The 24,707-nt window shown below is 36.4% G+C and overlaps 2 protein-coding genes across 5 annotated transcripts; both read right to left on the bottom strand.

Moving 5' to 3' along the window:
- Window positions 1–5,200: 5,200 nt before the first annotated feature.
- Window positions 5,201–9,937, bottom strand: LOC140881131 (negative regulator of systemic acquired resistance SNI1). Of its 4 annotated transcripts, none has more exons than XM_073286187.1 (15): window positions 9,699–9,937; window positions 9,522–9,588; window positions 9,123–9,219; window positions 8,947–9,039; window positions 8,755–8,844; window positions 8,510–8,581; window positions 7,875–7,956; window positions 7,747–7,799; window positions 7,410–7,619; window positions 7,263–7,333; window positions 7,108–7,177; window positions 6,513–6,578; window positions 6,078–6,230; window positions 5,646–5,779; window positions 5,201–5,419 (listed from the first exon to the last, which is right to left on the bottom strand). In XM_073286187.1, the coding sequence occupies exons 1-15, from the start codon at window positions 9,808–9,810 to the stop codon at window positions 5,338–5,340; spliced, it is 1,452 nt and encodes a 483-aa protein (XP_073142288.1). In that variant the 5' UTR covers window positions 9,811–9,937; the 3' UTR covers window positions 5,201–5,337. The 4 variants fall into 4 exon arrangements, with proteins under 4 accessions (XP_073142288.1, XP_073142291.1, XP_073142289.1 ...); XM_073286190.1 differs by having other exon boundaries at window positions 7,747–7,796; XM_073286188.1 differs by having other exon boundaries at window positions 9,126–9,219.
- A 1,635-nt stretch (window positions 9,938–11,572) lies between these two features.
- LOC140881132 (uncharacterized) lies at window positions 11,573–18,118 on the bottom strand. The gene is made up of 8 exons (XM_073286192.1): window positions 17,845–18,118; window positions 17,353–17,393; window positions 16,645–16,716; window positions 16,467–16,550; window positions 16,344–16,378; window positions 12,654–12,739; window positions 11,879–11,944; window positions 11,573–11,800 (listed from the first exon to the last, which is right to left on the bottom strand). The coding sequence occupies exons 1-8, from the start codon at window positions 17,909–17,911 to the stop codon at window positions 11,766–11,768; spliced, it is 486 nt and encodes a 161-aa protein (XP_073142293.1). The 5' UTR covers window positions 17,912–18,118; the 3' UTR covers window positions 11,573–11,765.
- Window positions 18,119–24,707: the final 6,589 nt, after the last annotated feature.

Here is a 24,707-nt window from a genome sequence, read left to right as displayed (position 1 = left end):
CTCCCCATCGCCTTGGCCACCAGCAAAACCTCTGCCATTCTCCCCATCGCCCATGCTTGAGGATGAGCCTTGACCCCTTTGTCCATTCTCCCCATCGCCTTGGCCACCATCGAAACCTCCGTCATTCTCCCCATCGCCCATTCTTGAGGATGATCCTTGATCACCTTGGTCATTCTCCTCATGGCCTTGTCCATTGCCTTTCTCACCACTGCCTTGAGCATTCTTCATTGGAGACAACAAGAAATAAAATTGAAATGAAATACAACAAAGTAGGAAGAAATCGTTGGAGCGTCGTTTCTTAGTATTTTTTGTGGGTTTTGACTTTTGAGTATCAATTGGAAGAAATGTTAGGTATTTGCGGAGAAACAGACACTCATATATAAAAAGTTTTGAGACGGTTTCATTGGTCAATTTTATGAGATATATGTTGATAAACCCAAAAATATTAATGTTTAGCCCAAATTGAATTTGGAGTTGTCTTGTTGGAAATTCAGGTATCTAACATTTCTTCCAATTGAAATACAGGAAAGTGGGAAGAAATCTGAATTTTTGGTGTTTATTCATGTTTGATGTATTTTGGTTTCAAAAATATTGAGGATAAGTCGTTTTACGGGTCCTTTGTCGTGTTTTGAAGTCTATTCTTTGATAGATATCGAATAGTAGGCGTGTGAGTACGTACAAAAGGTTTTAGAAGCAAAAAAAAAGTAAAGAAACCCCTGTCAAAGCTGGCTGAAATTTCAGGTAAGCACGTTTCGAGTTGGGGCACACAAAACTGCATGCCCTAGCGCGACCTTTCGGTCTAGGGCATGCAGAAATGCACGCCCTAGCGTGTGGAGTTCTGTCCGCAAATTTTGAACTGAATTTTTTCACTCTTATTCTATGTACTTATATTCTATTAATGCATGTGAGGGTTCGATTATGGTCTTGTGTGCTTGACGCATGGAGTTATCTTCGAGAAGGTAGAGAACGACTTACGTGGATCGCTAACTATACGTATTGCATGATGGTCCAAGTATTCCTACCCTTGAAAGTTATTTTACTTATGTAAGATAGATGTTTTATGAAAATTTATGGGACGTGCTTAGTATTATTTCAAATTATTACATGATTTCTAGCATGAAAGTTTATATGAAGTTAAGAAGCATGAAAACGTTAATTTTGATGTCTTATGTGTACTCGTGGTAGAAGTATGGGATTGGTGCTCCGAAATGAGCTTCAGAGAGGTCATTCCAAACAAGAACGAAAGATGTGCATATTGGCTTCGGCTAGTATGGGATGGTACGCACATAGGCTTCGCTAGTATGAGTTGTACCAAATGATATACCTAAGTTGCACAATTATTTACATGATCATAGAACTCAATGAATGTGCTCTAACGGTGGTTACCACAATTGCATTATAATTCATCACCCTAAAGCAATGAATGTTATGTTTTCACGTTATGATCACGTCCTATACGGATATACATGTATTATGATTTTTATATGTATTATATATTGTATTAATATACTTGTTGAGTCTTTAGATTCACTATGCTTGGATGGTGCAGGTGAGGAAGACGTGGTAAATGAGTTTTTTTTTTTAAAAAAAAAAAAAACACCGCCGGAAGCGAGGGGTTAGGCAGACCCCTACCTGTATATAAACATAAAAAAGCGATACAAATAAAACCTAACGGAGGAGGGGGACTAGGCCAAGACCTCCCCAAAAGGCTATACAAAGGTAATAAAAACATCAAAACAGCTAGGGTATCGAAAAATATACAACCAAAGCATCCCTAGGAAATAAGTATAAACAAATAACATCAAAGATAGCTAACTAAGTCAACGTCAGCAGTCATCCTAGGCAGCAAAAGCTAGAAGAGAACCACAGCTCGGCCCAGCAAAACCAAAAACGGACACTGAGGCGCGAAGAGTGGCTGGTATCAACCTGTGCAGTAAAACCTAGAGGAGATCCACAACTCCAGGCCAGCAAAATCAAATCCGACACTAAAGCGCGAAAAGAGGCTGGCACCATCCAGAGCTGAACAACAGATCAAAGCTATGCAAGAAATATGTCCAAAAGTCATGATCAGCTGGGAAGTCACTATACATAGGCCGCGAGGAAAAAGAGGAGCGACCGCAAACCAGCAGGCCCAGAGCAAAAAATCAGGAAAATGGCGAAGGAAACTCAAGACATAACCTAACTCCCAAGAAGACTGGAAATCCAAAAAGCGAGGGGCACGAGAGACCGCCCACAAAACATCCAAACAACAGCAAGAACCAGGCAAGGAGAAGCACAGTGAACGCCTGGTGATCCATCACCCTGAAGAATCAAAGCAAGCGACAGGGGAACAGACTAACTCCAAAAACTCCGGAAAAGGGCCGGAGAGCTGTACCTGCAAATAAAAATAAATAGCTACATATATCTAAATCTAGGATGACCTAGACCAAAAAGGAGAGCAAACAAAGAAAAAGAAAGCCCAAGAGAAACGGCTATAAGCGAGCGTGAGGCTCTAAGAAAACCTAGATCTAAGGTAAGGAAGCCCGGAAGAGTCAGAACGGGCCAACGCAGCGATAGGTAAATGAGTTTGATGATGGACAGTGATTGGAGTAGCCGAGGAAGCGGGGAGTGCATGTCACGCTGTCTGAGAACCTTAGTTTCATGATATTGATGATTTCGCGTCTAAACACATTTTGATTAATAATCTTTTAGTTGGTTAATATATTATGAATTTCAGTTTTCATGCTAGAAGTTTTGGAATTTATGAATGTTGATATTTAAATTTCAAATGAATGATATTTTATTTCGCGAATTGATGTATGTCTTTACAAATAAATAAAAGTATTTTCGCATTATTTTTATTTTCAGCACTTATTTTATGAACGAGCATGTTGGTAGCAATGGGGACTTTATGCAGCTCACGTGTCAACAACACTTTGACACCTCACGATGCTTGTTGCTTGGAAGCTTCGATCTTGATCATCTGCTTCCAAACCACTTAGGTTGGATCTGAACTACTCGGGTTTCCAGACTTTTTGGACTATTTTCGGATGTCCTGAAGCTGAGTTTGGACTTTGTTTTTCTATATAACAACTCCTTAATCATGTTTTATCAAATATTTACCTAAAATAGAACTCGGGTTACTACAAAGGATCTCGGACTATACATGCGTCCGTCGTCAGCCTACTGATGTCGTAGACCCAAAAACTCAGGCACCATCCCGCTACGACTCCAGTAGCATCTCGTTAAAGCCTGACTTTCGATGGTATGACCCAAAACACTCAATATAGGCTAATATATTGAAAATCCCTCAAATTTGTACTTGAAAATGAGGTTTGGACGTCTATTTATAGGTCAGATATCGGAAGATCCGACCTGGGCATGATTTTCACGTGTAAACAACATTTTGACACATCAGGGTACAGACGAGTTCGGAAGCTTCGAACAGGGATCAGAGGGTCCGATCTGCCACTTTTCCAACCCACCATGACATCTGTTGTCTACAGAGTTCGGAAGATCCAAACTGGTTCAAAAGCTCTGAACTGTCTCTGCCCATTCCGAACTGTTCGGGCCCTCAGGACCCCTGGGATTATTTTCGAACATTCTGAAGCTGATTTTTCACTTATTTTTCTCAAATAAAGACTTTAATCATATTTTACCACTTCTAACATGTTTTTCCATTTAATCAAGTAAAACAGAACTTGGGTTACTACAATTTCATGGGTCAATTTTGTGAGACGGGTATCTTATTTGGGTCACCCATGAAAAAATATTATTTTTTATTGTAAATATGGGTAGGACTGACCCATCTCACGAATAAAAATCCATGAAATTATCGCACAAAAGACTTACTCTTGTGGCAAAATAGCAGGACAATTTTTAAGTGAAAGTTACTTTTCAAAGATTTTATAAAGAATATCAAAAATCAAAATAAAATTGGGAATGAGGTTATATCTCTAATTGATCGATAGAATTTAATATATAGTCGCATACCCGATATCCAATTAGGTATTGAATATAATATGTTATACCAATCCGAGCATAAAATTTTGACTTCTTGTGTAACTCGACTTGAATATTTTTAAAATATAACTGATCCAATCAAGATTTTCGGTATCTGGGAAAAAAAAAAAAAAGGCCCAACCCCTTGGGTAACGTAGTTCTACGGGGATGAATTTTTTTGCTCCACTTCATACTTCAAATCGTGATATATTTTGCTCAAACAAGCTTAGTGGTGGCAAAAATTTTTGAAATCCCGATCCTTCTCGAATCCATCTCATTCTCGTCCCGAAAAAATTTCAACCCGATATTTTTCCGACCCGAATTTTTAGGAAGAGAGATCGGGAATAAAATCTTATTCTGACAAGATTCTCACTCGTCTCAAAATAATATTATAATACATTTTATTAATAGATTAAGCTAAATATTATTGTGTTTTAACACATAACAATTAATTATGGACTTAATTCATATAATTGTTTATTATTGAAATGATCGAATAGTAGAATCACGAAAGTACATATTTGTGTATTTTTTAAAAAAATTAAATTAATAATTTAATTAATTCATATTTATAATTATTTAATTATAACAAATATCTAAAATAAGATATACAATTTGACAATCTATTTAACAAAATTTATCTAATAATTTGTATCCGAACATTTTATTAATAATAATTATCTGATGCATAGTATGATGTTCTTCTCTTGACAAAATCTTGCAATGTTATTCGAAATATTTTAATATTATATGTTTTAAGTTGAATATTTATTTTTTTAAAAAAATATAAATTTCTAAATAATATTTTTACACATATAAAATAATCACAATTTTTTTGAACGAAATCTTGAAAATTTAAAAAAAAAATTCGGGATTTTCTCTCCCTACCCGGCAGGATCCCAAATATTCGGGTCCCAGAATATGTCGGGTTCGGGATCGGGAGAAAAAAAGTTTTTCGATTTTTTTCAGGACGAGAATTTGATAGAAAGGTTACGAGATGAGTCCTGACCCTATTCCACTCCTAAACAAGCTTCGTTTGCAAATGTTTAATCGGATTTTGTTGAGAACTTAATTAAAAACATACCAAACAATGATCCCTGACCCTGTAACAATCTTTGCTTTATAAATAATATAAACATAAGTATTTATTTCCATCCTATAGAAAAACATGATAATGCGTCCCGCGTTCGTGTGGTATGATCAACTTTTACTAACCATAGAAAGTCCATTGGCGGTTTCTTCACAAGCAAAGATTATGTCCTCAATATAGATTTTGTTCAATGTTCACAGCCAATTATATAGCAAAGTTGAAGAAAAATCAAACAGAAATTACCGATAACAAATCTTGCTAAATGTTTAGAGACCATGTGATTTTGTGGAGAGGATGGTAGCAGCCGTAAACAGCACTTCTTTACCGATACATATTAACTCCAAGCTCCTGTAAGATAAGAGATTTGTCACAGATTAATAGAAGAGAAACAATATGAGCTGACTTTATATCTGTACAGGTCCGACTCCAACAGGAAGATAATATGTTGCGAAAAGTTATCAACTTAACACCGACTAGTGATATCATAAAGGTATTCCAGAAAACCTAGGAAATATGATACAAAGACAAAACTCATAGGAGCTGAAGCACAACATGTGGACAGGTTGAATCTTACCGATCTTCTCTTTTTAGACACATAAAAGCAGATACTATGCTATTGCAGATTTCCACTGGGGAGATACTCTTGATATCTTCTGGGGAAACATCACAACCATCAGAGGCACACTGAAGATGTAGCACTAAATATGCCTGAAAAGAGTGCAATGTGCAGTCATTGTAATAAACAAAGGTGCTGCAACTGTTTTCTACCCTTCAACACCATGCAGAGGTAACAAATTTTAACGCAACTTGTTATGAAAATAAGTTTATATAGGATTCTCATTTCATCTCATTTATTTATTGAGTACTCAAACATTCATATGGAAATGAGTCGTTACAGCTCTAGTTGCACGTGCAGCTCATCATCTTAATTTGATAATGTGATCAATTTAGGGATTGCAAATCAGAAGAGAAGAAATACACTGCCATGTATGAGATGAGTTATTACCTGAAAAGCATGTGCCAAGAGTAACTGAACAACCTCTGTGCAAATTTTTTTTATGATACTCCTTGTGTTATTACCGTTGGCCAGATACTTCAGAATTCCATCAAACGTCTCATCACTGACGGGAACATATGAGCTCCTAGTTTGGACAGAAGACTGCAACAAATCATACAAGGAAGTTTGCAGTTAGATCCTTGGGTTGAGGATTTATTGCCGAAAAGAAAGGAGTTGATGCTATTTGTTGAGCCTCAAAATCATTTACTCTGTCAAAGTGTTTATTTACATTCATTTAGTATTGTTTTCTTAATCGATCAAAAAAACTTCCGCACTCCAAAATCAAAGTTTTGCAAATAATTTTAAAATGATAAAGAAGCCACAAAACCTAATTTACCCACTTTTAAGTTCCAACACAAACCAAGCACGTATTAGTCAGCTTACCTTTGGAATATACTTCTGGAAATATTGTATGATAATTTTAAGCTTCCATTTCGGTTCATCAAATACCTGCTAACATTTGAAAGTAAATTTCCAATAATATTGCTAAATCAATTCCCTTTTTCATATTCACTACACTTTGACTAATTCAAAGATTAGAAAATAATTAAAAGGAAAGGCCCCAAACCACTAATACTTATTTTCAGAGTGATAAAGTAAGAAAACAAAAGAAAAATTTATGACATGACCAGGATGATGATAAAAGTTCTTTCTAGCTCCAATTTTTGTAGCACAAAACTAAGTATTTAAAACAAAATTTGAGGATAAAAGCCACATTTGAACTTATATGCAGTTCAGATACATAATTCTGAACATGTAAATAGACTAAATAGGATGTTGATGTACGTCTGCGATAAAACTTCTCATAGGAAATTTAAACCGTCCAAAAGTCTAAAAGTGCGCAGCAATAAGCTCTGTGTCAGGTATTAGCTCAAGCCAGAATATCTAACAAATATCTTTTTTTGCTAACCGCACCAGGGGCAAATTGAACTTCTTTAACGAATATGTGAACTAAAGCGAGCGCTGGGGGAGAGATCACCTGAAGAAAGGAGCATCGGATGTCATTGTCATAAATAAGCTCATCTAAAATTATCTCCACGACTGGAGTCCTGCACTACGCCCAGATTAAGATGTACCCAATGCATCTCAAACTTCAGCAAAAATAGGTTTAAAATAATCAACAAAATTTTGTACCTTACGCCATCAGCCCTGGTGGTAAGCCCTTGCATATCAGCACTCCAGCGTGATGAATCCAACTCCATGACCTATATATATGAAGTTTGATCAATAAAATATTAGTTTCCTCCAATCACATCTAGAATGAGAAGTTTATAAATTCACCATCAAGAGAAACTTCTTCAGGGCAGCACATGTGGACTTTTTTACTTCAGGCAATGCTAATGTCACAGCTGTACTGATTTCTGCTGATGATTCGATTGAAGAGCTCTCGTGGTAGCTCAAATCTTCAAATGACATGGCTTCTTGAGACAAGACATGCATGAGCGACAAGCAGTCCTTTATTAAACTTTTGTACAGAATTTTCCTTGACCCCTGCAAAAAGATTTCTATAAAACAGTCTAAAGAAAAGCAAAAAATGTCTCTGACCACTTATTACTGTGAATAAAAATTTAAAAATCTTGTAAAATTCATATAAATATTAAGACCATGGAATGCATACCAGAAGCATGTTCACAAGGGACTCCCTCAAAAAGGTCCAGTTCAATTCTTCTGCTAATCGCAAACAATAAATATGGAATTTATAGGAACTTCTATGAAATAAAACAGGAAAACAGAGAATGAACTTACCTATAAATGCACAATTTCGAGGCAGAAAATCTCCTTCAAGGAATATGACGAGATACTGAAGCAGTAGCATAGTCTTCAGGAACTAGAACAAGAAAGAGTCAATTCGTTCGTGATCAATGCGCACACTAATTTTCACCACAAATTTTGTACAGCATTCATTAATCAATAAAAAAAATGCCCCCCAACCCCACCACCCCAAACACCACCCCACCCCCCACCCCCGGCCAGTAAAAAATAAATAAATAGATAAAATTTTCAAAACAATGGAGGACTAAAAGACTTGAGAATCATCATTGACGTCTGGAAAAAAAGGAGAACAGGCATTTGCTGAGGTTTGGACTAACAGGGAAGATGGAAATGAGAAAAAGCCATGTGTTGCTCTAATATCACCATGCAGATATAAATCTCAGTAATTGAAGCAGGGAGAATTCCAAAGCAATATGAGACCAACGCCAAAGAGATTATTAGAGGCACAAAAGAGATTGCACGTACGAAGACACCAGGCCACACATGTCAATTGCTTTACATTGTCGTATTTAGAGAGTTTCTAGTTCACATTAACTACCTTTGAGCATGAAAGAAGAATACGCCAGTGTCAGCTATCTTAAAAAGTTATTTTCCCAAAAGTCACTAACCATAAGTTCCAGTACTTCAGATTTTCTCTCTTTATCCGCTTTAGCAACTTCTTGTATTAGAGAATGAAAACCCTGAAATTGACAATTGATATTTTATAATTTTCAAGAATTGCAAAATTAAGCTATTGAGATGGAATGTCGCCATAAATATAACATAATAATATAGAGCATGAAGAAGTTTGTTTTCCTCCTTAACGATAATACTTTGAAAAAACAGCACCGGAGAGAAGGCCAAATTTACACACCAAGGAGTCCACTGAACTTCTTGAGGGTTTGTTGGCTTCAGTCCTCTCATTGTATGAGAGGTCCAACCCAAAATTAAATGGCAGCCACGCCTGGTATGAAGTGGAGAAACCATTCATTGCTCTTCCTTTAAAGTAGATTGTAATACTTACAACAAAAATAATTGGTTCATGAATCATAGTGTAATTAATCACCTCTTGAACTGTAATGAATTTAAAAAGATTGTTTGAAGGTGAAGATGAAGATGATTCTGACTGTTCTTTCGACAAGAAAACCCGAGGAAAATGCTACATCAAAGGAGACCATTTAACCAAAGGTAAGTAAAGAGAATATAGGAAACCATGAATTAAAAAAAAGAAAAAAAAAACACCACCATATGCAATTCAATGAGAAGCTGATAACTTTCCATTATTAAATCTAGTGAATCCACGTCCTTCAGAATATGAAACACTGCCTCAAATATTTTCCTGTTCCAACAAAATGAAAAATAAGTCAATGGAAGCATGAAATAAATTCATAAATGATCTATTGAGCTGATTACGGTTGTGAGCAAATACGGAACATGTAAGTCATATGTCACAATTACAATAATAATCACTTAAAAATGACTGAACTTTTCGATTCTGGACATGGGAAAAGAGCAGCACAGAGTAGGTAATTAAATTCTCGAGCACAACAGAGCTCGCCCTATAAAAAAGAGTATCCGAGTATCTTAAGTTATAAATCCCAAATAAAAACTGCTCTATCTGATCTTTATATCATCACACACCTTGTAGGTGCGCTTCCATTACCAGAGAGAAGAGAAGCAGCCCGAACAGCTTCAAGAAAAGCAAGCCCTATTTAAGCAGACAAAAATCGGAACGTAAGATTGCAGGCAAATAACACTGGGAAACAAGATCAGAAGTTCAACCCCCACCCCCCACAAAAAAAAAAAAAAAACACGCACTGTCATCCTTGAGATGATGAGAGTGTTTGAAGCCGGAGTTGTCGAGTATGGCCATAGTGTTCTCTTCCATTCCTCCGTACGCCCCTTCGCCAGCAATCCTTCGCATCTCCATATCTCGATTTCAGAGATTCTCCAAATCACAGAGGATGAAAGGAGGATTGCTGTGGTACCAAATGCAGTCTGTTGTGTAATTTTCCCGCCATGTGTACTGCAAGGGCAAACATAACATCTGTGTGGTTGAAGTCATTACCACCGATTGTCATTTGTTCATATTTTATAAATTATATTTTATGTATATGTATGTATATCACACGAAAAGTCTTCTAACAATTAATCTTACATGCCGGACTCTTAGTAATAATAAATATTATTAGTTATGGATATATGAATTAGGTCCATCGTCTTATGCATAAATATTTATGAGACCATCTCATACAAAATATATCCTATGTATAAATGCATACATGTATGCCTACATACGTCTGTTTATATATTCATCTGTTTTGTTGTACTTTTTATTGTTTCAAGAAGATGGACGAAATCTTCTTCTACACTTATGTTTCAAATCGTGTTTAATCATACAAATTTTATTTGCACAAATTATTAAAAATTAAACGCACCAAATACCATGAAAAGACAAAATATAATTAATCATTGATAAAACATTTGATTCGTCTATTTTTTAAATTAAAAAATCATTAATATATTGTTTTAATCATTTATCGTGATTGAGATACAATTTATTTTTTAAATAAAATAATGTTTATCAATGGTGAATAGTTTTTTGTTCGGTGTTTAGTACGTTTAATTTTTAATAATTTGTGCAAACGAAAATTACTAGAGAAAAATATAGTACCAAACGTAACGTAGAATTTCGTTCCCACAAAATGACAGTATTACAAGCAAATTTATCATGATATGTGAATTCAGCTGTAAGCAACCATTATCTTCTTGTGTTTTTCTTTTAATAAGCAATCAATATCTTGGAAATCAAAATTTATCCTTATTGGTTTTTTATTAGTACAAATGTTGTTCATTCATTTATCCAAATAAGGTCGTTAACTTATAACTTCAATTATTGATAAATGTTCTCATTCTTCGTCAAAGAGCGACTAAGATTTGGGTTTACTGTAAACCATAAGCCAGAGCTTGAAACCTCAAAAAAAGACGTACTAATAAAATGATAAAACGTGGTCGGAACTAAACAAAAAGTGTGAAATTTTGTGAGAGCTTGATATATGATAGTGGCGTGAAATAAATTTTCGAAAATTCCCTTCTTTATATGGCTTGAGTACACAAGCAAAATATTTACCTCCAGAAGTACCTGAGTTTAGAGACGGATTAAGGTAAAAAAATTTGTAAAAAAAAGAGCTAATAATCATTTTTTTAAGCATTTTCAAACACTGATTAAAACTGGTCATCGCATAGCTTTGAGCATTCAAAATGTACACTTCAGCTGGAGTAAGCCCCATACATCATTAAAAAAGAAAAAAGAAACAAGAAACAAGAAAAAAGAAAAAAAGCACAAAACATTTGCATGCGGAAGATCCTGCTGAACGTTATTTTACAGAAAAATATATTATTAATTTAATACATAATTTAGGTATATAGATGATGATTTAAAATTCATGCAAATAAAACAAATAGATGTAGTATATAATTTGGCATCCCTTTGTCATTGGATCTTGGGATTGGTCCATAAAACTGTCTCAACACCAACGATCAATGAGATCATGAAATTCATAAACGTACAAAAAATATGAACAAGTTGCTTGCTTCAATAAAAACAGGCCAAGATATATTCACGTATTTATGTTATATATAAATAATAATATAAGAGGGGGGGGGGGGGGGGGGGGGGAGTATGCTACAACTTAAAGAAGTAGTACTGGTCATAGTTTTTGTCGAAATACAATTACAATGAAAGACAACTGAAATGGGAAAAGGGTTTGGTTTAACATAACTAGCAGCATGAGAACATAATATTGATCAGGAACTAAATATGGTTCAAATACCCAAAAAGGCAAAAACATAATATCGCCATCTTCTACCAGAATATAAATATGATTATTTGCGAGCTTCCGCCTTCTTCTGTTCCTTTGCTGCGTGTGCAAGTAAAATGAGATCAGTTGGAGAGAAAAGAGGAAGACGAAATCTACCCGTAAGTTTTGGAGACTAACCAGCTTTCTCCTCATCTCGTTTTTTAGCAGCTTCAACCCTTTGCTGCCGTATAAGGGCCAGACGATCTGCAAAATTATAGAAGAGAATACGCCCATGACATAAAAATCATTAGTTTTACCGATAAAAGGTGAAAAGTACTTAAACTTAAAACATGAGAACATCGTGATGTCAGCACATTACAATAGTAACCAAATTCGGTGAGTGGATGGCTCCATCTCAGATATCAAGACTAAAGCAAAAACAATGAACACAAAATTACTTCGAATGATAAGTCCATTCGAAGTAAAAAGTAAAAATGGAGGAAGAGAGATTATTCGAGACAAAAAGGAAGGTTGAGACTTTAGTATAGTAAAAATTCTACCAGTTCAGATATTAAACTCATATGCAAGATCAACCTCTTTTGTCAGTTGCTAATGAGAACAAATACCAGGATTGAGAACAGACGACTTCAAAGATTGGTCAACAATGTGCAGTCCAAAATCCAGAGATTCAAAGAATTTGGCAGGCTAAACTAATCATTTATCATCTTAATCAAAACTAACGACTAGTGGTGTTATAGATGACACCAATAAGAAAACCACAAAAAAGGTTAAATCCACAATGCAACAAAAGATAAATATTATTATTTAATAAAAAAGCAATTATTGCATGAGTTTCCAAGGTCCATGAGTCAAGTTAGAACAAGCAAAATTGTACAGAGATGCCTCGAAAGAGAGTTCTAACACTCAAACAAGGATAATAAGGTACAACTGAGAAGCAGTTGAAAAACATTACCCAAGTCTTTCCTTGCTTGTTCAGTCTTCCCTTGTTCTTGCAGCTTCATGTACCTTTCATGAGCTTTCTGCTTTTCAATCTCCTCTCTGAGAACAATATCAAAATGAAGAATATACAGGTTATTTCGGTCGGGAGTATCATTATTCAGAGTGCTTACTACTTATATACCCTGCAATGAAAATCTAAAGCTCTGTGTAAAATGGTTCACTCCACCACCTGTTTTTTAACTAGCCAGTAAGGTCAGCGACCACAAGGATCTATTAAAAAAAAGTGCCACCAGCATCTCACCTACTGTTACGGCCCAATATGTTATTGGGACGGATTCAAACCAACAGGGAAATATAAGCCCAATAGACAAATCTAGGAACAATCTAGTGGGTAACCTTGAATAAAATGCGAAGAAGTATAATACGGGGAATTCATTCACGTTTATTGTGTTTTGTTCTTACTAGCTTGTGCTAGGGTTTCTACTGGCTTACGCTAGGGGCAAGAGAGTGTTTGCATTCTTCTTGTAAAAGGATTCTATCCTTGGCTGGGATATTTCTCAGATTATATTTCATATTTGGTATTAGTAAATATCTCTTCCTTCTCCATTAGTTATTATTTGCAGAATTGAACGTGTTAGGAGATTTAGATCTAACAATTGGTCCGACCTGCCGGATCTTTGTCGGGAAGGGAAAAAAAAAAAAGAAAGAGAAAAAGAAGGAAAACTGTTGCTGCCGATGGCTGAAAAGTGGCTGGAAAAATGTCTCTCAGGTGCTTGCAAAACTCTTTCTCAGACTTCCTTGTCTCTCAGTCATGAACTCCGTCTCATCAATCGAATTGAGAAGCTTTTGGCAAAGGTGGATCAGTCCCCTGGCCAATCCATGCTAATGACTCTTTCACCATTAAAGGAGGCATTGGTAGCAGAACAATTTTTAAAGCATTCTGATGTTGATGTAAAAGTTGGAATAACTTCTTGCCTCAGTGAGATCATCAGAATTACTGCACCAGCGACTCCTTATGAGGATGCCAAAATGAAAGAGGTTTTTCAATTGATAGTATGGAGTTTTGGGGATTTATCAGCCACGGGAAGCACATCTCATCTCAAGAGAGTATCCATTCTGGAAACAATGGCTAAGGTGAGGTCATGTGTTCTTATGTTGGATCTAGAGTGCAATCAGTTGATAAAATGTTTCAACACTTGCTTAGAGCCGCAAGCAACTCTCCCTCGGAAATAATTTTGGAATCTATGGAAGCGGTGATGAATGTTGTTTTAGAAGAAGGGATGATTTATCAGCAGATTTACACCATGCTATTTTGACTATACTAAGAAGATACGAAGGGGATTCACTATCGATTGCCAAAAAAATGGTGGAGAAGATTATTCGAAGGAATACAAGTGATATTCAGTTTCTTAATGAAATAAATGAGAAACCAGTCGAGGAGGAGGAGATTGAGATTGTAATTATGGAGCCTAACAGTCAGAGTGTTGGGGGGAAAATCTCGATTAACAAAGAGGCTGAACAACCGGATTTCAGGGGGATTCATTTTGAAGGTGAATTCTCAACAGGAAAATTGCTTGTCACAGATGGGAAGCAAAAAAATGAAGAAAAACTGTTGGGACTGATAGATGAAGAGAAACGGGCTCCGAGAAGCGTAGGTTTACCGGAGTTACATGCGATAAAACCGATTCCATGGGCGTTTATGGATGAACTTAAAAAGAAACCCCAGATAAGCATCCATGGGAAAGTTACGCTGCTTCGATGCAAAGAGGGTCGACTGAAGAACCTAGAATTGTGAGGCCTAAGCAGTGGACAGCCCAGGAATGGGCTATGGGCAAACAAGTTCAACTGGGCTATGTCATTAATAAGCCCAACAATGGAATTTGGACAAGAGAAATAGACCCGGGCCCAATCACAATTATTGGGATCATGGAATCGAGGCTTGAGGCTAAGAACAAAATTACTAGGGTTAACATATTAAGCAATTGGAAGAGGGCTTGGGAGGAGATGCAGTGAAGGTTATTGCACAGGACTGCGTTAATAATTTGCCAAAATATATGGGCTTTTTTTACTTACGGGCCATTTTTATTGTTGGCAAGAGGAATAGGCCCCTGGTCCGAATACAATATCCAAGTCAAAGGATCTCACAGCGGACAAAGCTCGGGCAGCAATATTGCGGGGTTGCGCATTGGAGAGTTTGAGATTAGGAAGACGGGGAGGATTTTGGGGTTTGAAGGATACTGGGCGGATTGCTGCATCAAGCCCAAGTATGATATTGGGCGTGACGGAAGAGAGTTGGACGAAGGTGGGCTATTATGGGTGGAACACGTCATTAGACGTTTTGAATGGGGTGATGGGACCTTATACTGCTCCTTCGTCGTGGATTCAAGAATTCTGACCCAACTTAAGGAAGAACTGCTGGAGTGGCGGGTTTTGGATCAGCATAACTACACCGAAGGTGGTAATTTCTCTACCATTTCTGCTTTTAAGGTGTTTCTGGAATCCAGTGTGAATTTTAGTGGAACTCTCTTGTATTAGGTTGGGCGAATTTAAAAAACTTGGTGGTAACATTGGGAGGCTTGATTAAGGGTTTGGAGTTGATGAATCAGATGAACAGATGCAGGTGGAGTTTCAATGGTTTTGTGTATAATGTTTTAATTGGTATGTTGCATGGGGCGAAAAAGGTGGATGATCCCAACAAGAAATGGGACAGAGAGAGGGAAGTTAAAAGTTTTGCTGAAGATAAAAAGGGATATTTCCCTATTATAATTGTTGGGATAATTGATGCTAACAAGACATGGGATAGGGGGAAATAAATCTCCATCTTTGTTGAGGACATGATTGGAAACGTATGGACAATGTGTTCTCTGATATTTGAGAAAAACAATACACTAATTGTAGAATGCAAAAGGGTGGTTGGATTCGGACAAAAGGGTGGTTGGATTCGGACAAAAGGCTCAAGTGGTTGGCAACAATTATCTGAGAGTAGTGGCAGCAATGCACACAAGAAAAGTGACGACTAAAACTACATCAAGAAGAAACAACTTCCATGTCTTAGCCTTGAGGACAAGGCTAATTTTGAGGAGGGCGGTATTGTTACGACCCAATATGTTATTGGGCTGGATTCAAACCAACAGGGAGATATAAGCCCAATAGACAAATCTAGGAACAATCTAGACAGTGGGTAACCTTGAATAAAATGCGAAGAAGTAGAATACGGGGAATTCATTCACTTTATTGTGTTTTGTTCTTACTAGCTTGTGCTAGGGTACTGGCTTACGCTAGGGGCAAGAGAGTGTTTGCATTCTTCTTGTAAAAGGATTCTATCTTTGGCTGAGATATTTCTCATATTATTATTTCATATTTGGTATTAGTAAATCTCTCTTCCTTCTCCATTAGTTATTATTTGCAGAATTGAACCTGTAAGGAGATTTAGATCCTAAAACCTACCCACCTTGTTCCCATGACAGAGAAAAAAGTGAGGCTCAATGAAGCAAATATGAAGTTGCAATTCAGAACACAATGTAGCAGGGACTCAGGGAGAGTTCTCTAGAAAAGAAATTCTCTAAGCTGCCTTCTACAGATATTACCGAAAATAATAAAGTCTAACAGTGAAAGAGAAATGGAAAAACCCAATTAATATTTATAATCTTGTCTTGGAAATCTAATAGCATATTAATAATAGTAATAAAAAAATATTCACGACCTTTCCCGCCTTGAAAGCTCAGTTGTTTTCTCCATCTGCAAGGCAAAGAAACAACATTCAGAAATCAGAAAACTATAAAAGGGCAACTATTAAGTTAGAGAATGAATAATTGGAGTAACATACATCAACATCGCGTGCTTTCAAGTTCTTTGTCTTCACCAAATTTGGATTTTCAATCTGAATGACACCCTCTGCACCTTTTTGTTTCTGCCAACATTAGCAAATGGGTGAGCATGTTAGCAGTTTAGTAAGTTCTACCGAAACCAAAATGCTCAACAAAATCAAATCGCAATGTACTGACTTCAGGTTCATCCTCAGATTCCTCTTCGGACTCTACATCAGATTTCTCATCTTCTTCCACTTCAGCCACTTCCTGTAACAATAGCCATATATCTAATAAATCACATTGATGAGTGTATAAAAATTACAAGAGCAAGTACAACTTATGGCACATCTGTTGGTTTATAAAGGGGGAAGGAAAACATTTGTAAATAAAAATGTGTGTACAAATAAGAAGGGTGAGGGTGATATAAAAAACAATAAATAAACATACTAAAACGAGTCTGAAAACAAGATAAAATAATAATAATTAAAAAATCAGCAGTTCATTTCTTACCTCCTATAATTTGCACAAGACAAATACCAAGCTCCTAAAAACTCGTAGACTTTTATCATTATGATACCAGGTTAATTATGGGTTATCCATGAAAAAGAGCTCTATTACTATGGTTCTTTGGTATTTAGCGTGCTTAGGCAGACTGACATGGCACATTTCATCATTCTATACAATATATCCATGAATAACCAAGTGAATTGCAAGGTACATGAGAGTTATAAACAACTGATATCAATTACATTGGTTAGATTTAAATAATACTCCTTTCCTCAACATTGGTGCCGAAAAGATAACATCCCAGGGTATTCTTAGCAAAACAGGATAAATCAAACATAATATATCCAATCTCAGCAAGCACAAACGTTGAGGGAAATCTAAAGCAATATAATTCACCTGTTTAAATGTGCGAGGACGGGATGCAGATGTACCAGCCACTGGATTCATCAAAAAAAGAAAAGGAAAAAAAGTTACATAAAATTAGATTTTATGAGAATAAGATTTTATGAGAGAACTTAAACACACACAACTAGCAAGATCCCGCATTCCAAAGTATAAAGGAACGAAGAGCAACAGGACTAAAACGATAGAGAAAGACAAAAAATGAACACCTAAAAACCATAAATATAGCACACAACAAATACAAAAAGAACACCGAAAAAACCATAAATACAGCGCACACAAAAATAACCCACGAACAGCTAAGTCAAGGACCCGTCACCGGCTCAAGAATCACCGCTTACCCCTCTTCACTCATCAGTCGCACTGTCGCAGATACCAAATCAATTATGGATCTTAAAACTCGCCCGATAAAACAATAGATAGAACAGAAGACAAATAAAGAAACCAAAGAAAATGAGAATTACGCGGGGGGCGGGGACAACATACTCATCTGTTCAGGCGTGGAGAACTGGCGGCGGCCAGTGGGCTTGCCCTTGAACTTCCCTCTTCCCATTTCAGCGCGTGTGCTCTCCTCGATCCAAAGAGAAGAATTCCTTCACTGCTTAAAAATTAAGCAGAGACAAATTCACGACCCTTTGGATTCAAGAAGCTAGCAGATTCCAAGGGTTTATTCTCTGTCTCTCTCTCTCTCTACTGAATCGAATTCCCCTTTCTGTGAAACCTTCTCTATTCCATTCGGTTGTATTAGAATTTACCCAAGTGGTCGAGAGTCGAGACTCGGGATCAATATAATCTTTTTTTCTTTTTTTTAAAACAAAAAATCCCTTAAATATATATAATGAGGTTAAATATTTTAAAACATACTTGTTTAAATTTTCATTTATTTTATTTTATTTTATTTTATTTTATAAATAATAATACTGTGAGGAAAGGGTGTTTTGGAGGAAAATTTTGATATGTAAACGAGAGATCAATGATACTTTTTTGCGGAATAAATTTTGGTATCACATTGATAAACAAAAGTAGTTATTGAGCCCGTTTGCTTTTCAAATAGTTTTTTTAAAAAAATACTTTTTTAAACTTTAAATTTGGACTTTTGAAAAAGCTCTACTTTTAGCTTAAATAAGTGTTTTTTTAAGCACTAAAAAGCTCATCCAAACACATTATAAATTAGAAAAGCACACTTTTTTTAAATTAAAAAAAAAACACTTTTTTGTTTGGCTTTTGATACCAAACAGGCTCAAACATTAAAAAAAAATTATATAATATAATATATAATCAATCGAAACACACGCATTAGATAAATTTAAATATAACAAATTTTGAACGAAAAATATTTTTTATGATAGATTTAAATCATGATATTTTTAAAAATAAATTGTTGCATAATCATAATCATAAGTAAAAAAGCATTGAAACTTTAAAATGAAAATACCACCATTGCATGCACAAATAATACTCATATTCAATATTTTCAACAATATAATCATTTCAATGAATCCAAAGCTATACAAATAACTGTATCAAAAAAAAAAGCTATATAAATAACTTGTATTTAAGAATTTATGAACAACATATACGTAAAATATTCGCTTCAACGTTCTTGTTTCCCACAAAATCAAATGTACAATTCGAAAACACAAATCCAAGTTGACCTGCAGGGAAAGAAAATAGCAACTAACACGACGTTTTAACTGAATGTATGTTATATCACAAAACTTGACCAACTCCAGCATTGACAAAGTATAATTGGAGAAATATCCAATCCGAACAAGTCGAGGCGAGAGATTCTCTCTATCCGCAAGACGAAATTGCACGTTAACAGTGCTTAACGTTGGCGGCAATCGTCTTTAAGATACAACGACTAACGATCGTGATATAGCAGCACTACAAATATCACGAACTTCAGCGAACGAAAATAAGTAAAACTTTCTTTTGAGAGAGTGAGGGAGAAATCGCAGAGAAAGCAAAAATCTGGTGTTTATACGTTATCAGATGTTCTTCATTACTTTCTTTGTGTTATATCAATCATATATATAGCCTAAAACTCCAAATAATACGTCCTATGGCCTAAGGATGCAACCCATGACAGAAAAATCCCAAAAAGAGTCGTAACTTTTCGGAACACAAACGGCGCGCTCGAGCGGTAAGATTTTACCGCTCGGGCGGACACTCCTCTGTACCGCAGGTGGAGAGCTGCGCTTGAGCGGTAATATTTTACCGCTCGGACGGACAGACCTCTGTCCCGCAGCTTCTTGGCGCTACGCTCGAGCAATAATATTTTACCGCTCGGGCGGCCAAACTTCTATCCCGCAGGTGAGGGATGCGCTCGAGCTGTAACAATTTTCAGCTCGGGCACACACAATAAAATAACAATAAATATTATTTTAACTAAATTTTATTCAAAAAAATAATTGGATCATAAGACCCCACCCCACCTCACCGCACCGAGCCAAGCCAATACTTTGCACTTATATAGGTGATCTCCTATCAAGAGTGTCATCGTTACTCTACCTTATAGGTATAGGAATCATTAAAAAAAAAAACTTAACCTCACCACATGTTGCAGATACGTTCTACTTGGATGTTCTAGGAATGAGCGAGTAAAGATTTCAAGTACTCAAACTAAGGTTTTGGGATCTCCAATTATCAAGTTTGGGTTACCGCTATAAATATTTTATTTTGTAGATTTTAAGCACATTCCTCTTAGTAGTTTGTACATTTGATCTCTATTTATATTTTTTGTAAGCGGATCCGCAAAGTTTTCCTTTGACTTTACATAATCAACCGAAATTGCCCCATTTGAGATCAATTTTCTTATGGTATTGTGTCTCCGACGAATATGTCGAGATTTACCATTGTACATACTACTTGGTGCTCTTCCTATTGCTGACTGACTGTCACAATGAATAGTAATGGAAGACACCGGTTTATTCCAACAAGGAATATCTTCTAGAAAGTTTTGAAGCCACTCGGCTTCTTCACCAGCTTTATCTAAAGCAATAAACTTGGATTTCATAGTTGACCGAGCTATACATGTGTGTTTATAGGATCTTCATGACACCGTTCCTCCGCCAATTGTGAACACATATCCACTAGTAGACTTGGAGTCTTTTGTGTCAAAAATCTAATTTGCATCACAAAATCCTTCTACGACCGCGGGATATTTTGTATACACTATTCCATAACTTGAAGTGTATTTCAAATATCCAAGCACTCTCATTAGTGCTTTCCAATGATCCTCACTTGGAATACTTGTGAATCGACTTAGCTTATTTACGGTATATGCAAGATCAGGACGGGTACAGTTAGTTAAGTACATTAAACTTCCTATCACCCTTGCATATTCCACTTGTGAAACAGGTTCTCCTCTATTTTTGGCTAAATGTATACCCAAATCCATAGGTGTTCTAGTCGGAGGACGATTTGTGGCATTAAATCGTTCAAGAACCTTTTCTACATAATGAGTTTGGGATAACATAATTCCAGCAGATATTCTAGAGACTTTAATCCCTTGAATAATATCACACAATCCCAAATCCTTCATGTCAAAATGTTCTCTCAAAATTTTCTTTCTTTTCTCAATCAATTCATGGTTGCTTCCCATGATTAACACGTCATATTCATAAATGCAAACAATTACATATGCATTTGTAGTACCTTTAATATAGACACATTTGTCACATTCATTAATTGTGAAACCATTTGACAACATAGCAGTGTCAAACTTTTGATGTCACTGCTTAGGTGCTTGTTTAAGTCCATACAATGACTTGACAAGTTTACACATCTTTTGTTCTTTTCCGGGTACAATAAACCCTTCTGGTTGTTTTATATATATTTCTTCTTCCAACTCTCCATTCAAAAATGCAGTTTTAACATCCATTTGGTGAATTTCAAGATCATGCAAAGCAGCAATAGCTATGAGAACACGAATGGATGTTATTCTAGAAACTGGAGAGTAGGTATCAAAAAAATCATATCCTTTCTTTTGTCTAAAACCTTGAACCACTAGTCGAGCTTTATATTTATCTATAGATCCATCTTCTTTGTATTTCCTTTTAAGGATCCACTTGGATCCCAAAGGTTTACAACCTGGAGGGAGATCAACCAACTCCCTCGTATGATTATGCATGATGAAATCTATTTTATTTTGTATGGCTTCCTTCCAAAAAGAAGCCTCAAGATTTGATAAAGCTCCTTGAAGAGTTCTTGGTTCATTATCTAACATGTATGTTAGAAAATCAGGACCAAAAGACTTTTCAACTCTTACACGCTTGATTCGTCTTGGTTCATCATTGGTTTGTAGGGTTTCAATTGTATGTTCATAAGTTCGCTTGTTCGAACTTATTTCTTTCCTTTCTTTACAAGGAAATATATCTTCAAAGAACACCGCATTCCTTGATTCCATTATTGTGTCTTCCTTTACATCAGGAATTGTTGATTTATGCACTAAGAATCGATATGCACTACTATTGTATGTATATCCAATAAATATGCAGTCAACCATTTTAGATCCAATTTTTATTTGTTTTGGCTTAGGTACTTCTACTTTAGCCAAACACCCCCACACTTTGAGGTATTGGTAAGAAGGTTTACGACCTTTCCACTGTTCATAGGGTGTTTCATCTTTTTCTTTGATTGGTATCTTGTTTAGAATATGAGTTGCTGAGAGAATCGCTTCACCCCACATGTTTTGAGATAAGCCAGAATTTACTAACAACGCATTCATCATTTCCTTTAAGGTTCGATTCTTGCGTTATGCAACACCATTAGATTGAGGAGAGTATGAGGCTTTCGTTTGATGAATGATGCCCGAAGTTGAGCAAAATTCTTCAAAAGGAGCCACATATTCTCCACCTCGATCACTTCGAATCATTTTAATATTTGAACTTCGTTGATTTTTAATCTCAGTCTTATATTTCTTGAAAGCTTCAATTGCTTAATCTTTGCTTTTCAATAAATATACATAACAAAATCTGGTGCAGTCATCAATGAATGTTATAAAGTACTTATTTTCACCTCGTGTTTGTACCATTTTTAAATCACATACATCAGTGTGTATTAATTCGAGTGGCGTAGGTAATTCTCGTGACAGAATGAAATGGAGCTTTGACCATTTTCGCTTCAACACAAATCTCACACTTATGTTGTAGATTTCTTTTAAACATAGGTATGACATTTAAATTTGCAAGTATTTGCAACTTGTTGAAGTTAACATGTTCTAATCGTTCATGCCATAAATCATAACTTTCAGTAAAGTAAGCAGAACCAACAATTTTATTCTTCGCCTCAGGGCGGTTAACATTCATTACATTCAATTTAAAGAGACCACTATCTTGGTACTCTTTACCAACAAACACATCAGATTTGGTTAATACAAATTTATCAGATTCAAAAACCATTCTAAATCTTGTCTTGCTCAAAAGAGACCTCGAAACTAAGTTCTTTCGAATGTCTGGCACATGCAGCACATTCTTGAGCGTCACCTCTTTGCCCGAGATCATTTTCAACACCACGTTTCCTACTCCAACGACTTCAGATGTTGCGGAGTTTCCCATGAACAACTTTCGATTACCAATGGTGGCATAGGTGGAATACATATCTTTTTCGGCACAAATGTGGCTCGTAGAGTCAGTATCGATCTGTAGTAGCCCGTACCCAGTTTTAGTAAGTAATTTCTAATTAAACCGATAAACATGATTAAGGGAACTCTTAATGGATTAGCGGAGCCCGGGTTTAGACCCAGAATGATCAGAAATGGTCCGAAAGGTCAGGCAGAACGGAAGCAATGTTCTAGGAACGGATACAACGTTCGTGCCATCAGAAATGCGTCACTGCTTACGTATTTGATGTGACATTGGCACCATCGGAAGCAACGATGGTGAACGGATGCGACGTTTGTCAGGCAGAACAGACGCAACGATGAGGAACGGATGTTCCGTTCGTGGTATATAAATAGAGGTGCCGAGATTCATTTCAAAGCACACCATTCACCTATTCTCTCTCGATTCCTTAGCCTTCTAACTCATATCTAGGGAATTCTAGACCTCCCATTGGGAATCCGGAAGTGGCATAGCGATCCAGGCGTCGTAGCGGAGCTGTGGCCAAGTTTTGAGGCAATCGACAGCAAAGAGCTAACGACGGACGAAGGTATAACTTTTGCTTCCTAAAAATATTTAGAAGTATGCAACAGTCTAGTTAAGGCTTTTAGAGCTCTATAATGATATTAGTATAATTTGGCAATGTAGTGCGAATTATAGGCCTAGACCTAGAGCTGGTAGAGCGCGCCTAGTATTTGAGGTACGAAAGTACTGTTCGGGATATCCTGACCGAGTATGCATGTATTATGTGACTGCATGATTTTATGCTACATACATTTACATCTTGATCTATCTCTATTGAGATGTCTGTTAGTAGGGTTTACCCTATCCTGTTAGTGGATGGACTTCCATCGATTTGGGTCCCGCGTGTCCACTGGTATTTCGGTATGTGAGCCACCTCCTGAAGCGACGGCACAGCGTGCTACATACCAGGGCCCGGTCTATCTTTGTTATCTGATTCTTGACCTCCAGTCAGTAGACGGTACACTTGCATGTATGTATACTCATACTCTCGTGCTGAGCGTTTTATGCTCACGTCTCGTACTCTGTGTTTCTAGATATCCTATTCCTTGGGGCAGGTTTGCGATTGGACGAGGAGGGTGGATCCAAGAGGGGCTAGGCAGTGGTTAGCCAGCTGGAGCTTCGTCTAGGTTTTTATTTCTGTTGTATTAGGTTGATACAACTTTCGATTTGGTTGTATAAACTATTCGGATATTTACAGATTCATTTTCTTGGAATTGTATTATTGTTTATGGTTTTCGCAGCTTATTCTGGTTTACTGTTGATTAAGTTAATTGCATGCCTAACTTCTGTTTAGTAGATGATCTCGGTAAGGGTCACTACATGTTGGTCTCACAGATAACAACAATAAGATCAATATCAGAAATCGCTAAAGGCACATACCTTTGTTCAACCATGTTTGTTTGCTTTGGTTTCTAATTTTTGTTGTTTTTCTTTGGAAGACAGCAGTCCATTTCCATATGATTCGGTTTGCCACAGTTGTAGCAACTTCCTTGGAATTTCTTTGCTTTCCTCTTTTTTTTTTTCCATCATAGGGGCCCTTCCTCTTGTGATTCATACTCGATTTTGCCAGATTTGCTTTTGCCTCGGTTACCAACATCTTTTTATGTGACTTGGCCTCGGTGTTTCTGTTATCCTCCTCAATGCAAAGTCGCACTATCAGATCTTCAAGTTTTAACTCCTTACGTTTGTGCTTAAGGTAGTTCTTGAAATCTTTCCACAGCG

The sequence above is a fragment of the Henckelia pumila genome, chromosome 2 (genome assembly GCF_033568475.1).
Source record: "Henckelia pumila isolate YLH828 chromosome 2, ASM3356847v2, whole genome shotgun sequence".
Classification (NCBI taxonomy): domain Eukaryota; kingdom Viridiplantae; phylum Streptophyta; class Magnoliopsida; order Lamiales; family Gesneriaceae; genus Henckelia; species Henckelia pumila.
Note: the sequence above shows the minus strand (reverse complement) of the source record. Positions and strands in the feature narration are given on the sequence as shown.